This window comes from Aulostomus chinensis, chromosome 3, assembly GCF_037954235.1.
Source record: "Aulostomus chinensis isolate RoL2024-O1b breed Wild chromosome 3, RoL_Achi_v1.0, whole genome shotgun sequence".
NCBI classification, from domain to species: Eukaryota; Metazoa; Chordata; class Actinopteri; order Syngnathiformes; family Aulostomidae; genus Aulostomus; species Aulostomus chinensis.
Window position 1 is genome coordinate 12694042 of NC_141322.1, and position 12898 is coordinate 12706939.

The 12898-nt window shown below is 42.2% G+C and overlaps 1 protein-coding gene across 1 annotated transcript in view; it reads right to left on the reverse strand.

Annotated features, from left to right (window-relative positions):
* rhobtb3 (Rho related BTB domain containing 3) overlaps window positions 1–12898 on the reverse strand; it is a 29971-nt gene that overhangs the window by 16103 nt on the left and 970 nt on the right. Inside the window, exons 2-7 of the mRNA XM_086198737.1 lie at window positions 12593–12824; window positions 11695–11887; window positions 8280–8437; window positions 7513–7621; window positions 5324–5519; window positions 5052–5248 (exon numbers count right to left, since the gene is read on the reverse strand). Of these exons, the coding sequence (XP_086054863.1) occupies window positions 5052–5248; window positions 5324–5519; window positions 7513–7621; window positions 8280–8437; window positions 11695–11887; window positions 12593–12824 (1085 nt within the window). The remainder of the gene's footprint in view (window positions 1–5051; window positions 5249–5323; window positions 5520–7512; window positions 7622–8279; window positions 8438–11694; window positions 11888–12592; window positions 12825–12898) is intronic.

Here is a 12898-nt window from a genome sequence, read left to right on the forward strand (position 1 = left end):
GCTATTGAGCCCACAATATCAAAAGAAAACCGTCTCCTCTGCATTGCCTTTCAAGAGTCAACTCCTTTACATAATCCAGCACAGGCCTGCAGCATGATTGGGGTGCTGCACTCCGTCTCATCGGAATATAAACAGACTGTTGAGGGAAACAGGGAGTTGAACTGAGCAGGATTCAGCTCATCAATAGTTCATAATGGCGATATTGCAGCTGATAGAGGGATCACCTCAACATGGAGTCAGGTAGTAACACCTCACGTCTGATACCTCAAAGGAAGGAGAGAACAGCTGAGGCCGCTGGGCACGATAGAACAGAACTGCGTGTTCGTACAGATTTTAAATGTTCAAGTTTTAAATGGTTATATCTCACATCCGCATGAACACATGAACGTTCAAAAATCGTATCCATAATCACCCATTATGTTATTTCTACCGTGTGAGGGAAACGAGAGAGCAGGGAGGCTGATGGCTGGTATATAGTACTGCTATGATGTATTTACAAAATTGCTGAAAGTGAATGAACATTTATCTCACTCTTCAATGCAAAATAAAAATACCTGCCGTCACTGTGCACGTTTTGCTGAAGTACTCTATTCAAGTAGAATCTTGGGGTATTTGTACTCTAGGAGTCTTATTTTGTGTGGCAGTCTTGACTCTGCTACTTCCTTCTAACATTTTCAAAACAGTTCCTTCACTTTCGTTTAAACAACATTGTATTTCTTTTCCAGCATCAAGTCAACCAAACGGATGCTGGAGCAGTAACACAAGCAAAGGTTACATGCATCTACATCTCATCATCTTCATCATCATCATCTTCATCATCTAAACCTCCTAGTTCCAGGCCAAATGTCCTGAAGCGTATTCTAATGTTGATCAGAATATTTTGAATTCTGTTGCTGACACTGAAAACTAATTTGCACATCTGAGCTGATGTTCTTAATTCATTATATAATATCATATCAATATGACATGAAGTTAAAAGGGCCATTTTTTATTTTTATATAGAGCCTGTGCCTTTTTACTTTTGCTTGAGAAGACGAGTTCAGTCAGTACTTTTCGTTTTACCAATTAAAAGTGCCAATTTTTAAACAAGTCTCTGTATCTTCTTCTACCTAATGTGTAAATTTTGCCATCTCTGCTTAATAACCATAATTTATTTTAATTTAAAATAAATCAAATACATACATGTCCACCGGTTTTCTGTAAAACTGAGAGAAAAAAAACAAAAAATATTTTTTTATCTCCTTGTTTCTGTGAGAAAATTAATAAGTCAATGACATAAATGAATAAAAATAACATAACTAATAAAAAAAACAAAGACACATTGTCAGTGCTCAGTGCAGATGTTTGTTTTCCTCAGCCTGGTATGATTATTATCTACAGAATCTCAATAATCAGCAGATTGATTAATCAGTTTATCTTTAAACGAGTTATTACTCATCGTCAAACGGAGTCATTAAAGCGTTGTTAAATGTGACACAATGTAATTCCTCTGTGCACATCTGAACATGTAACACACACACACACACACACACACACACAGAAACAGCAGCCCATTGACATCTGCAGCACACGACAGCGAGAGACACGGTCTCACAGTGTTAACATCACACTAGCAAGGTCACTGTCAACACTCACACTCTCAAACCCAGAATACTGTGGAATTACAGCATGAGAGTGTTTTCTCCCCCAGACACATGGTAGTGTTATGGTAATGTGTTCTGCTAAGCTGGTGAAATGATTTACTGAGAAAGTACAGCATGTTGATGGTTTACCATGAATGAACATCAAACAGTGCCCCCCCCCCCGGCTGAACGTTGCCTTTGGCAAAGAAAGACACATTCACATCTGATTAGCTGACTCAACTAAACAAACACACACCCACACGTATACAGACATATGAGGTGCGGTCATTGGACCTTCCATGCTGAAGGTCAACAGTTATGCTTCACACAAGACCTAACATGCTCTCCTTGCAGTAGTTTATGGACACATGCCATTCAAATCTTCCTTAGTGCTGCACACACAGTCACATTTTCAGCTTTTTCACAACTTTCATCTCCCATCTTCCTACTCTCTTACATGAAAAAACCCACTCAAGCTTGTATATGCTTGACGATATACTCTGCAGCATTTGCCTTTTACCGCTAGCTTATTCTTATTCACACAGTCACTCGCAGAGACTCCGTCAAACCCCGTAATCTTCTTTCCTTCTCCCTTCATCAGCACACATGCATGCCAAGCTTCTGTTTCCGCCTCTAATGTAATACAGCTTGTGTGTGTGTGTATGTGTGTGTGTGTGTGTGTGTGTGTGTTCATTAAGTGCAGCTCACACACATATGTGTATGTGAATGGCTATGAATCACATGTTAGCACAGCTTGATTCTTGCACAACATGCAGCAGACTCTGATGCTGCAACCTAACATGCAGCAAGCGGAGCACTGCAGATTCAAAGCTGAGAAGATTTTCATTTTGCTGCTGAAGTGGCAGAGAATATCACACGCCTGTTAGAGTAGGCTTTGTGTGGGGAAGGGGATGCACCGCTGCAGAGTAAAGCGGGTGGCCCATTTTGCAGCTTTGGTTGTGTTTTATTCCTGTATTCCTGTTCATTCTACATGACAGGGCCCATCATTTGTTGGTATAAATACAAAACCTCTTTAACAGGCTACAGCATCAAATTCTATCAACAAATGTTGTTTGCTGTCAAGATGATTTAGGTCTAATTTCTACCGAGACGTGCCTCAGTGTAGAACCCACCCTGATGTCCGTGCTGCATGAGTACAGATTAGGGAAACATGAGAGGGCTGAACCAAGCAGGATCCCAATTTCACACAAACAAAGATTGGGTCCTGCTTCACCTGCTATCAAGCCCTTTTAATTTGACTGTTCTCTGTTCCTCAGCATAATGGAACATTGGACTCGACCCAATAGCAGGCATGCTGCCCTGCGCTGCCAGGGGACATGAATCATCACATCTAAATCGCTAGAAACAGAGGGACCATGCCGGACGTCAGTCTGGATCTATTTAAACTGCAGTAGTAGTGGACAGAGTGTGTCTAAGGTGGAAACGGCACGCGTCGGGCCGAGCTGGAGCTGGTGATAAATCAGAGATAAATACAAGTCAACAAGCACTTTGTAGCTGGAGATAATGATTGATGATGGGAGCCAAAGTGATCCACCCCTGCTAAATAAATGCTGATTTGAGAATTTCAACAAGAATGATGATTCATATGGATTACAATGTGTAAATTGTTACCGAGATTTCTTTTAAGTATTGTTATTCAAATAAGGTAAATACTACATCCAGTGAAATAAAAACAAGTATTTTTTACAATAACTTTCAAGTAAACACAGTAGTAATCTGAAAGGAATTTACTGAGGACTAAAAGAGAAGGAGAAAAAGAAGTAATTTCATTCAAGAAAAGCAGAAACCTGCTACTACACTTTTTTTTAGCATTTCCTTATTGGCATGTAGACTTTACTTGAGAATACGCTCTGATATGTTTATTAGGAATTTATGTGTTAAAGTTATCACCGCATTTTTTTTAAAGTAAATCTCATTCTGCATTTCTTTCAGTGCATCCCGGCTGAGTCAAGATGCTTTACAGTGTGTGTGCGCGCACCGAGCCGTCGAATGCTACACATGGCTGCAGCTGTTTATGTCACCCACAAGTCTCATAAACACGAAGCCTGATCAATACATTAGTTAATATTAGTATCAAGCATTTGTAATACAGTTTTGTGGTGGTGTTAATCACAGCTCCCTGCAAGTAAACCATGGACATGTTTGTGTGAGTGAATAGAAAAAAATAGAGTGATAATAAATGCAAGCGCTGTGAAATTGGCTGTTTTGTTTCATGGTAAATTGTGTCACGCCTCATTTTTCATTTCCATTTTTGCATAGAAGGATTGACAAGCTCTAAAACACATGTTTGTGTAGGCCAATTTTAATGTGTGTGCTCTGAATCATTCATGACAAAAGCCAATAAAATAACTGCTGTGATTGACATGTGACCCTGCTGTGACCTGCGTTAATATGTCGATAAACTCTCCTTCCTCCTCCTGAAGGATCAAGCTGGCAGGCACGAGGAGACAGACAGACGGGTTTACAGACAGACAGGTTTAATCCCCCCCCCCCACCCCCTGAAATATATAAATATATCAATGTTCTGGGTCCAAAAAGAAGTCAACGAAGGTTAACAAACTGGACTGAACATGTTTACATCATGGTTCGAGTCGAGGACCGGGTAGCTACACGTCTCCAGTCAAAGTTCCTTTTCTTCAATCTAACATCAGGCTGAGGTACACACCTTCTTGTTTTACTTGCTTCATTCATAAAAAGCATTTTACATGTGAGAAAGGCTTTCCTGTGGTGTTGAAACATTGACAAGTAAACACTGGCCTTTGTTTCAGAGGCAGTATTCTGTTCTCTGCTTCTTTTTTTTTTGGCACTTCCTGTGGAACTGATCCTGATGCCAAACATTGAACTTGGACAACTTCATTTTGATGACACTTCAATATTTTAATAAGTGGGGGAGGGGTGTTCTGCTCTCTGGATTCCTTGCTGTGGATGTGGAATTTGGATTGCTTCAACTTACAGTAAAGAAATCATTTAATACCATTTAAATTCACATGCTTATCCCACAAACATAGAAGCAGCATTTTTTTCAGTTATATTCTCTGACAACCACTGGAATATTTGTATTGTTCCATTTAATTTGATGTAATTGTTTTGTTTGTGCAGCCGGGCATTTTTTAAAAGACCACACTGACCTGACAGAGATTGTTGTGGTTTAAAAACTGGATGCAAAATGAAAATGAACATTTGGTGCTAACATGCTCCCCTCCTCACCAAATTCTTGCAAAATTAGCCGACATTCCCATCAGCTTCAGCTTCACTTTGTGTTTAGTACATTATAGCATTGCTGCGTATGTTAGCACCTAAACCCTCCTCAGAATCAGAGGTGCTGGTGTGGCTCATGCCAAAGCTTCCAGGATCTGATTGTGTCTTGTGGGATCATACATGTGTTGTGTGAGTTTTTGGGTGATTTACCTCTGTAAATGAACATGAGCGTCTCCCACAAGCACATACACAGGAGGGGGTCCTTCACCACCAAACGAGAGAGGCGTCCAGTCAGGTGTCCCTCTGATCGTGGCATGTCATCAATAATCCCCCCGTCCCAGGTGGAAAGCAGTGAGTGGGGGCCCCCATCCCGCTCTCTACAAACACACCGCGACTGTGGGCGTTCCCTGTCAAACCAGAGAGGTGAGCTCTTGCTGGATACAGACTCAGAGGAGCTCAGCTGGGTGGAATCTGCTTCCTACCTGGTCTTTGGCCCCAGCAGCAGCTGTCTGAAGTACGGGCTGACAGCACACAGCACAGCCGCGTGTGCCCACCCTAGTTCTTTCCCAGAGTCGCCAGCATAGAATGCCACGTCGGCGAACTGCACGCCACGCTCCAACAACCACTGCATGTCCTGGGAGAAGCTCGACTCCTCTACTCGGATAGGAGGGAGCCGTGCTGAGGGGAGGAAGAGGTGAAAAGGGTAGAGAGGGGAAGATAACGAGGATTAGTGCTGAAAATGAGCAATCTGAGCTGCTATGTTGTTTGACCCAAATTCAAACGATCAAAATCCACCAGATTTCTTCCAACCAAAGTCTCCCAGCGGAGTTGGAATTCACAGTTTTTTTCTGAATCTATCTTGTCTACTGGTTAGTTCCTTTTTTGTGTAAACTACTGAGAAGGAAAAGAGGATTCTCTGTGTTGTCGAAATGCAGATGGAAAGACCAACAAGATCTTTAAGTCAAGAAATGAGAGGCAAGAATGTACAAATGAGACGCTGCCACACGGCGTTCTGCTCAGTTGTACTGTGGATTTCTCGCTTCTCTTCATCTCAAGGGACAGACACCATAAATTGACATGAACTTGTTTTGTTCTGGTCATAAAATTAACATCAGTTGGCGACAAAATTCTCTCAGAAGATAGGGTGAAGCTTTGCAATTCATGGTCTTATTGTATTTCTATTCATTCACTCACACCCTCTGTGTCCGTAAACCTTAATCTTTTTTTTACAGCTGTTTAGATTTGGCTGCGTAAACAGAACCGCCGCCGAATCAGCGTAGATCCCGAGTCACACACCACGAGTACATAGCTTACAATAAATCCACCTGCTTCAGTTTTCTACCAGGGTTTAGTGATGTCAGTCATTGCATCAGATTAGACACACTCTTGCATCCTGGCCAGATTAACATGCAACACTAGTTTGTTCTCTGAGTTAAACATTTTCAGGTGTTTCACTTGCTGAGTATAAAGTGTGGCTAGAGATCCTTCACCGTCTTACACCATTCGCCGTTCTTCAAAATAAAATGACAATTTGTTTGGGGATTTTCTAAGACGCATACCGTATATTGCATTATGAATATGTATGTGTTTTAGTGGAACCACACACCCCTTAGTTTTTTTAGGTTAATTAAATATTATGTATATTTGCACTTGTTCCAATTTTCAACAATGTTTAATTTCTAATTAAATAAAACAGATATGAAATGGGCCATTAACAGAAAGTTAAGTACTCCTCACACAATCCTACATTCAAACTCCCTGAAGCTTTTCGTTGGTGGCAACAGCTGTGCAGTTGTCTTTTGAAACGTTGAAGCTTATGGAAATAATTAGCATGTTTCTATGCTGGTGGCTTCCCAACCCCGTTCCTGGGTGTGTCTGAGTCCATGTGTTGAGAGTTCTAACTTCTTTTCATGAGGATTCCTTTGTTCCGACACTCTGACATCACTCTCGCTAAAATACATTTGAAGCTTATCATCTCATTTGCGTGTGGTTGTACAGTTCTACTCACCATACGGACAAATGTGTCAGCAGGAATGCAAACAAACCCCAAGTGTATTTATTTCATCTTCAAGAGGTGAAACAAACTAGAAATCTGAGTGAATCACCAACCTTATCAATATGTTATTAGATATTTACACGATATTTCAGTTTACAAGCTGCAGAGAACAACTGCAGTGTGTGGTGTTCATGTCAAATACCTACACTAATTAAGAAAATGTGATTACAGATAAGCTTAATGAGTAATCCCTTCTAATCCCACAACAACAATTACTGAGCTGCCTCAGAACGAGGCACTAAACACCGAGTTGCTGCTGCTGCTGCTGTCTGGTGATGAAAAGAGCTCAGTCTAAAACTGATCCTGATATCATTGAGTAAGTCGTCTATCTCACTCTTGGTCTCTCTTCTTATTACCAGTTTGGAACAGAGAATATTGATCTTGATAAAATCTTTGTGCTCAGCCTTTTTTTAATGGCTATGTAAGTTCAAGAAGAGACAAATCCATTCAGCACACCGAACGTCCTCGTCGCACAATGAAAAAGATTTGTAAAGAAACAATAATTGCTTGTATAACAATGAAACTGAAACAACACCTACATCAGAATGAGAGCGGTTAACGCTCATGAATGCCATTGAAATAAATAGTTTGACTCCAGTATAGTATTGCTCTGACCTGGTTGTTCCAAGTGAGGGGGACGAAGCTCGCTCACTTTGTTTCCCCGCCTCTTCTCTGGTCTCTCTTTTGCTTTGTGCTTCAGACACTGAATCATGAAGTACTCCAGCTGAACAATACACAACAAACACGTTAGTTCACAAATAGTCTTGTTACATCATCAGTTCTGATCTTCAGAAACAATTTCCCCCAGAAGACTGACGTCTGCTCCTTTAGCAGCCTCAAATACAGTTTATCCTCTTGAATCGACAGCTGCACAGCACATCCTTGACGATACGCAACGCAATGACATCACTGCGTTCTCTAAGCCCTTTAGCTGCCTTGTACCCCCCATGCTGCATGACTTGTTGGTGATTCCCGAGTTAAGAAAAAGGGATTTTTAACTTCTGGAGAGTAACAACTAGTAACAAACAAAACTGTCCAAAGTGCCCAAGAACAAAATCCATCACACTGACCGGTATGATCGACGTCTTCTTCATCGAGCCATATGCTCAGTAACACACATACATGTTGATTTGAGCTAAAAATAACAAATTCCAACACTTCTGATCTGGCACCAGTGAAAATGAGGGATTTCAACTGAATGCGGCAGGTGCTCACGTTGATGACTTCAGCTAATAATACGTCACTGGTGTTGTCTGACTTCTGGTGTCACCAAGAATGAATGCAGGCGAGGAAAATGTATTCATGAGGTAAGATGCCTGCTGTAACAGTGAGTGCCAGCTTGAAAAGAGCATGTATGTGCGTGTGTGTGTGCTCTCCCTCACCACACTGCCAAAGTAGCGACCCACAAACACATGGTTGAGAGAGGGCAGCTCCAGGTAGGTGGCCCCCAGGTCCCGAGACAGCTGCAGACCTTCACTGTGAGGCACACAGCTGCTCCAGTCCGACGCACAGAGTGGACACGTACAGGGAGGACCTTCATCTGAGTGGAGGGAGGACAGGATATATTCATACTACAACTGCACAAACACAGTATGTGCAGTAATATGAGGAGTACTAATCCAGGCTTTGACCAAATCAGTGGCACGGGGACGACTTAAACACTCTTGCAATACATGATTTTATTAGGTGATAAAATAATCTAACAGACACAGAAATAACCTGCCACATACACTCTCAAGCACAATAGTTTGGTACATGTCAATGTCCACACCAGACAGAACAGAGGGTTAGTGCCTAAAAATGAAACCTGTCCAATCGAGCAGACCAGGACCGTCAATACTTTATGTATCATCTACTGTATATCATAGTCGTGATAAAGCGTAAGCTTTGTTTTCCCCCTGGTTTTGAAGGCACTTTACAGTAAACACATTCAGAACTTTCCAGACAGTTCCTGCTATATTGGCCCTCACCCACAAAGCCATTACATCCACATAACAGATGATTATGAAAAATTGAAATGTGTTCATATTTTGTGAGGGAACCAACAGTCGCCCCTACAACACTGAGCTATTTGTTCAAAAATGTTGTGATTATTGATACATTGCCCAGCCCTGCTGCTTCTTATATTAAACTGCGTTCTAACTTTAACTCATGAACACTCTGGTTTCATCATATATTAATAAATGTCAATCAACATGGAAAAATATATCATGATCACATTTGTTTCGCAAACATCATCATCATCCTCCTCCTCAGGCTCTAATATCAAACCTCATTATAAATGCTCATCTTCTACCAGTAGAAAACTCCATCAGAACACAGTTAGCAAATAAGATTTAGTTTGTGGTGGATGAATTTGATAAAAATGGTAGAACTTATGTTGATAACCATTTTGATGGATTTGATCCAGAATTTGATCCAGACCTGTTGCTGTCATATTGCTTCGCTGGGGGTGAGAATTCTCAGGAGACGTTTAAAAAAAAAAAAAAAAGTCAATTAACTAATAATAAAAAAAAAATCTAAAAAAAATCACCCACTTAAAAAATAAGCTTGCAGGACAGGAGATAAGTAAATGCTCATGATATGATATCCATCAATGTTACCAGAGTAAAACCTGAAAACTGTACATCACTGCAACCCCAGCAGCCATATTGGATTATTGATTTTTACACAATCTTGACTATCTCTCACATGCTTTGATGGATTTGGCGCTGCTGGCTGTTGCAGATAACTGACTATGACTAGTTTCTTACAGCCTGACCGTGCAGAAAGTAAAAAAGCAACTAAAAGTTGAACACAGAAAACACATCCAGATGTCTCAACCACATGAGGTTCTATGGTTTGGTCTCGCCCTTCCTCCTAATTCCTCGAGTCTATCTCGTAGGAGCAGGGGGAGAGAAGATGTTGATGTCTTTGTGTGTAATATTTGCACTGGTATGACACTGGGACCAGAGAGACATGATCGGAGGTAGAAATAGAGGGATAAAGGCTTCAGACGGAGTGAAAAGAGGAGAAAAGAGTCAGAGAGAAAGAGCAGGACATACAGCTAAGTGCTACAGCGCTGGATAAATCACATCGCTACAGGCATGACATGGAGACAGAGCTATATATGAGTAAGAGAGGGACAGAATGAAAATGGGTGTGTATGTGTGTGTGCATCTGGCAGGCGGTGACTTGGCATATCAGCGTTAGGTTTGTGTGCACGAGTGTGTGTGTCTGTGTGTGTGCCCTTGGATAAATCTGTCTGTGCTCCTGGTTTAATGGCTTCGTTAATGCACGTACAGCCACGCACTCTCTCTCTCTCTCCTCTCTCCGCCACAGCTGTGCCGTCGGTGGTCTACGATGTGCAGCAGGAAGCGCTCTGAGCTCAGCCAACATTCTGTGCAGTCATGAGGGGATAGTGTGAAATACTCACGGCAGCCACAAACACAAACAAAGGCTCTGTGGTTGTACAGCGACCCTCTGCTTCCTCCTCCCTGAGAGCGAAAGTTGACTTAGGCTGTGATCACTCTGCAGCGCTGCTCTGACAGCATCTCAAAGAATGTTGAGCAGCAAAGCTAAAAATACAACCAACTACATTTGATGGGCTTGTTTACAGAATCTAGATTCAATAAGGGTCAGTGTGTCTGCAAGCACACACACACACACACACGCGCGTACGCGCACACGAACACAAAGACTCCAGGTGCAGATATACACATGTACGTTCATTCCTGATGTCTCCAGCTGCCTCTACTGCCCAGGTGCTCTCTGGCAGCGACTGTACACGCTCTCTTCAGCCTAGGAGCTTTATAATAACTCTAAAAGATAAACCTAACATCACGTTTGGTGCGTCTGTTAGTGCCCTTAAGTAGATTTTTCAGGTACCTGTGCTTAATTGATTACTTATTTGTCTGACAACTTTTTACTTTTAACTCAAATATCTGTTCTTTCTACTCCTAAAATTTTAAAAAACACACAGTAGCTTTGATGCAGGACCGACAAAAAAAAAACAAGACGAGGAGTTTCCTTTAAAGGAGCTCGCGCTCTAGGTGGCAGTAAAGCACGTAAACATTGCTTGCAAACACGTATAAAGGAAATACTGAACATTGTAGGGCCAAAAAATCCCCCTTCAAACTTTTTTTTCTTTGATTTGGACAAAAAATGTTCTTAAGATATGAAAGATCCCTATGAATTGATCATTTTTCAGTTTGACGTGAGTTGAGTTAAAATAGAACTGAAGGAACAGTGGTACACAGACAAAATGCATTTGAACAACACAATGTGTTTGCTTTGGCAGACGGCCCACCCTTTGGTTTGAGTTTTGCTGTGCCAAGAGGAGAAGTTTGAGCACCCCTGGTGTAAAGGCAGGAGAAGATGTTACAAACATTGTTCAGAAAGGGAAGAAGTGTGTGATGTCTGTGTCATGTCAGGACAGGGGTGGTCCACTGACATAAAGAAAGTGTCAAAAAAACTTGATACTTTTTACTTTTGAGTACACTAAGAGCCTCTACTTCTTTACTTTAACTCGTGCAAACAGGCTGAATGAGCTGATACCTCAAATTTTACCAGACGGTGAACGTGTGTATGTTTGCCTCCTATCCTCATGCTGGACAGCAGGTTCTCCTGACCAGGCAACCTAGAGGAGATTAAACCCGAGCAAAACACACTGGAGGACACCAGGCTCAGACAGGGAACCAAGATTAATTAACCAATAAACCACTGAAACTCTATTTGTTGCACAAACTGCTAAAAGAACCATCAGTTGTCTAAACCTTGTGCACGTCAATTAAAACCACAGAACAAAGCGGTACCCACCATTCAGCCGGGCCCCTACAGCGACCAGGATGACCGGCACGCCCCAGTGCCTCAGGAGTGGGCGGAGCCTAGGGGCATAACCATTCCTGACCTGCTGGAAGGCCAGCTTGTCTGTGACTGAATATTTAATAACCAGAATGTCCGCCTGCTCAAGAACTTTACGCACGCTGGCCCAATCACTGTCCAACAGGTCCTGGAGGAAGAGCCAGAAAAGGATAGGAAATGAGAAAGGAGAGACGCATGAGGAAAACAACACACAGATCCTCAGATAACCCCCAGCCTTCCCCTCAGTGTCTCCCTCAGTATAAATTCCTCCATGTGGCCCTTGGGACTTTACCCTCAAGGACCTGTGAGGCTGGCTAATTCAACTCATTAGGAAGGCAAAACACTTGAGAAAGCCTGGAGCTGAGAGCTTGCAGCCATTTGAATAAAGACCGGACAAGAAACATAGAATTAAACTGACAGACAGACATGCTTCGACAGCCCTATGAAACACTTCATCATTTCATACGCTATTAAGAACAAAAGTTCTTTCATCATTTCTTTTTTTTGTGCACTGCACTTTCAAAGAACGTGCTCCTAAGAATAGAGATGTTCTTATGAACCTGCAATCAGCACTGGAAGGCAAGCAGCCTTGAGATTGGAAATGTTTGTCTTGTGAGAAGCGAGTGTGAATATTCTAGTACATTTACACACAATTGTATGGTATGTTTCACCATGAACCTGGCCTGCCCTTAACCTTTCTGTGCAAGTCTCATCTAATTCATCATCACACAGGCATTTAAATCATGGCCAGCATGAGAGATTAAATTAGTTTTAAAGGTCACTTCAATCTGCACATGGATAAATGAATAAAACATATCAGAGCGTTGATTATTCCTCTGAATCCGTCTCTTACCCAGCTGGGACAGTCCTGGACCACCACAGTGACATCTCCAAACACACGTGAGCTGTACTCCATAAAAGCCGGGTTGTGCCGGCTGCTTTCCAGGTCACAGGGTCCCACCATTGCCCCGTGACCCAGGTAGCTCCACAGCAGGCCTCCCTGCAGCTGCCCCTGGCCCATGATCTCTTCCCCGGGGCCCACCCCACCAGGACACTCGCTGCCCAGCGCCACAATATGAATGGACCTGCAAGACAGACAATGCCGGGTGTGAGTGAATGGAGGCTAATCCAGATGTGAGAAAGGAGACGCCTCATTTCT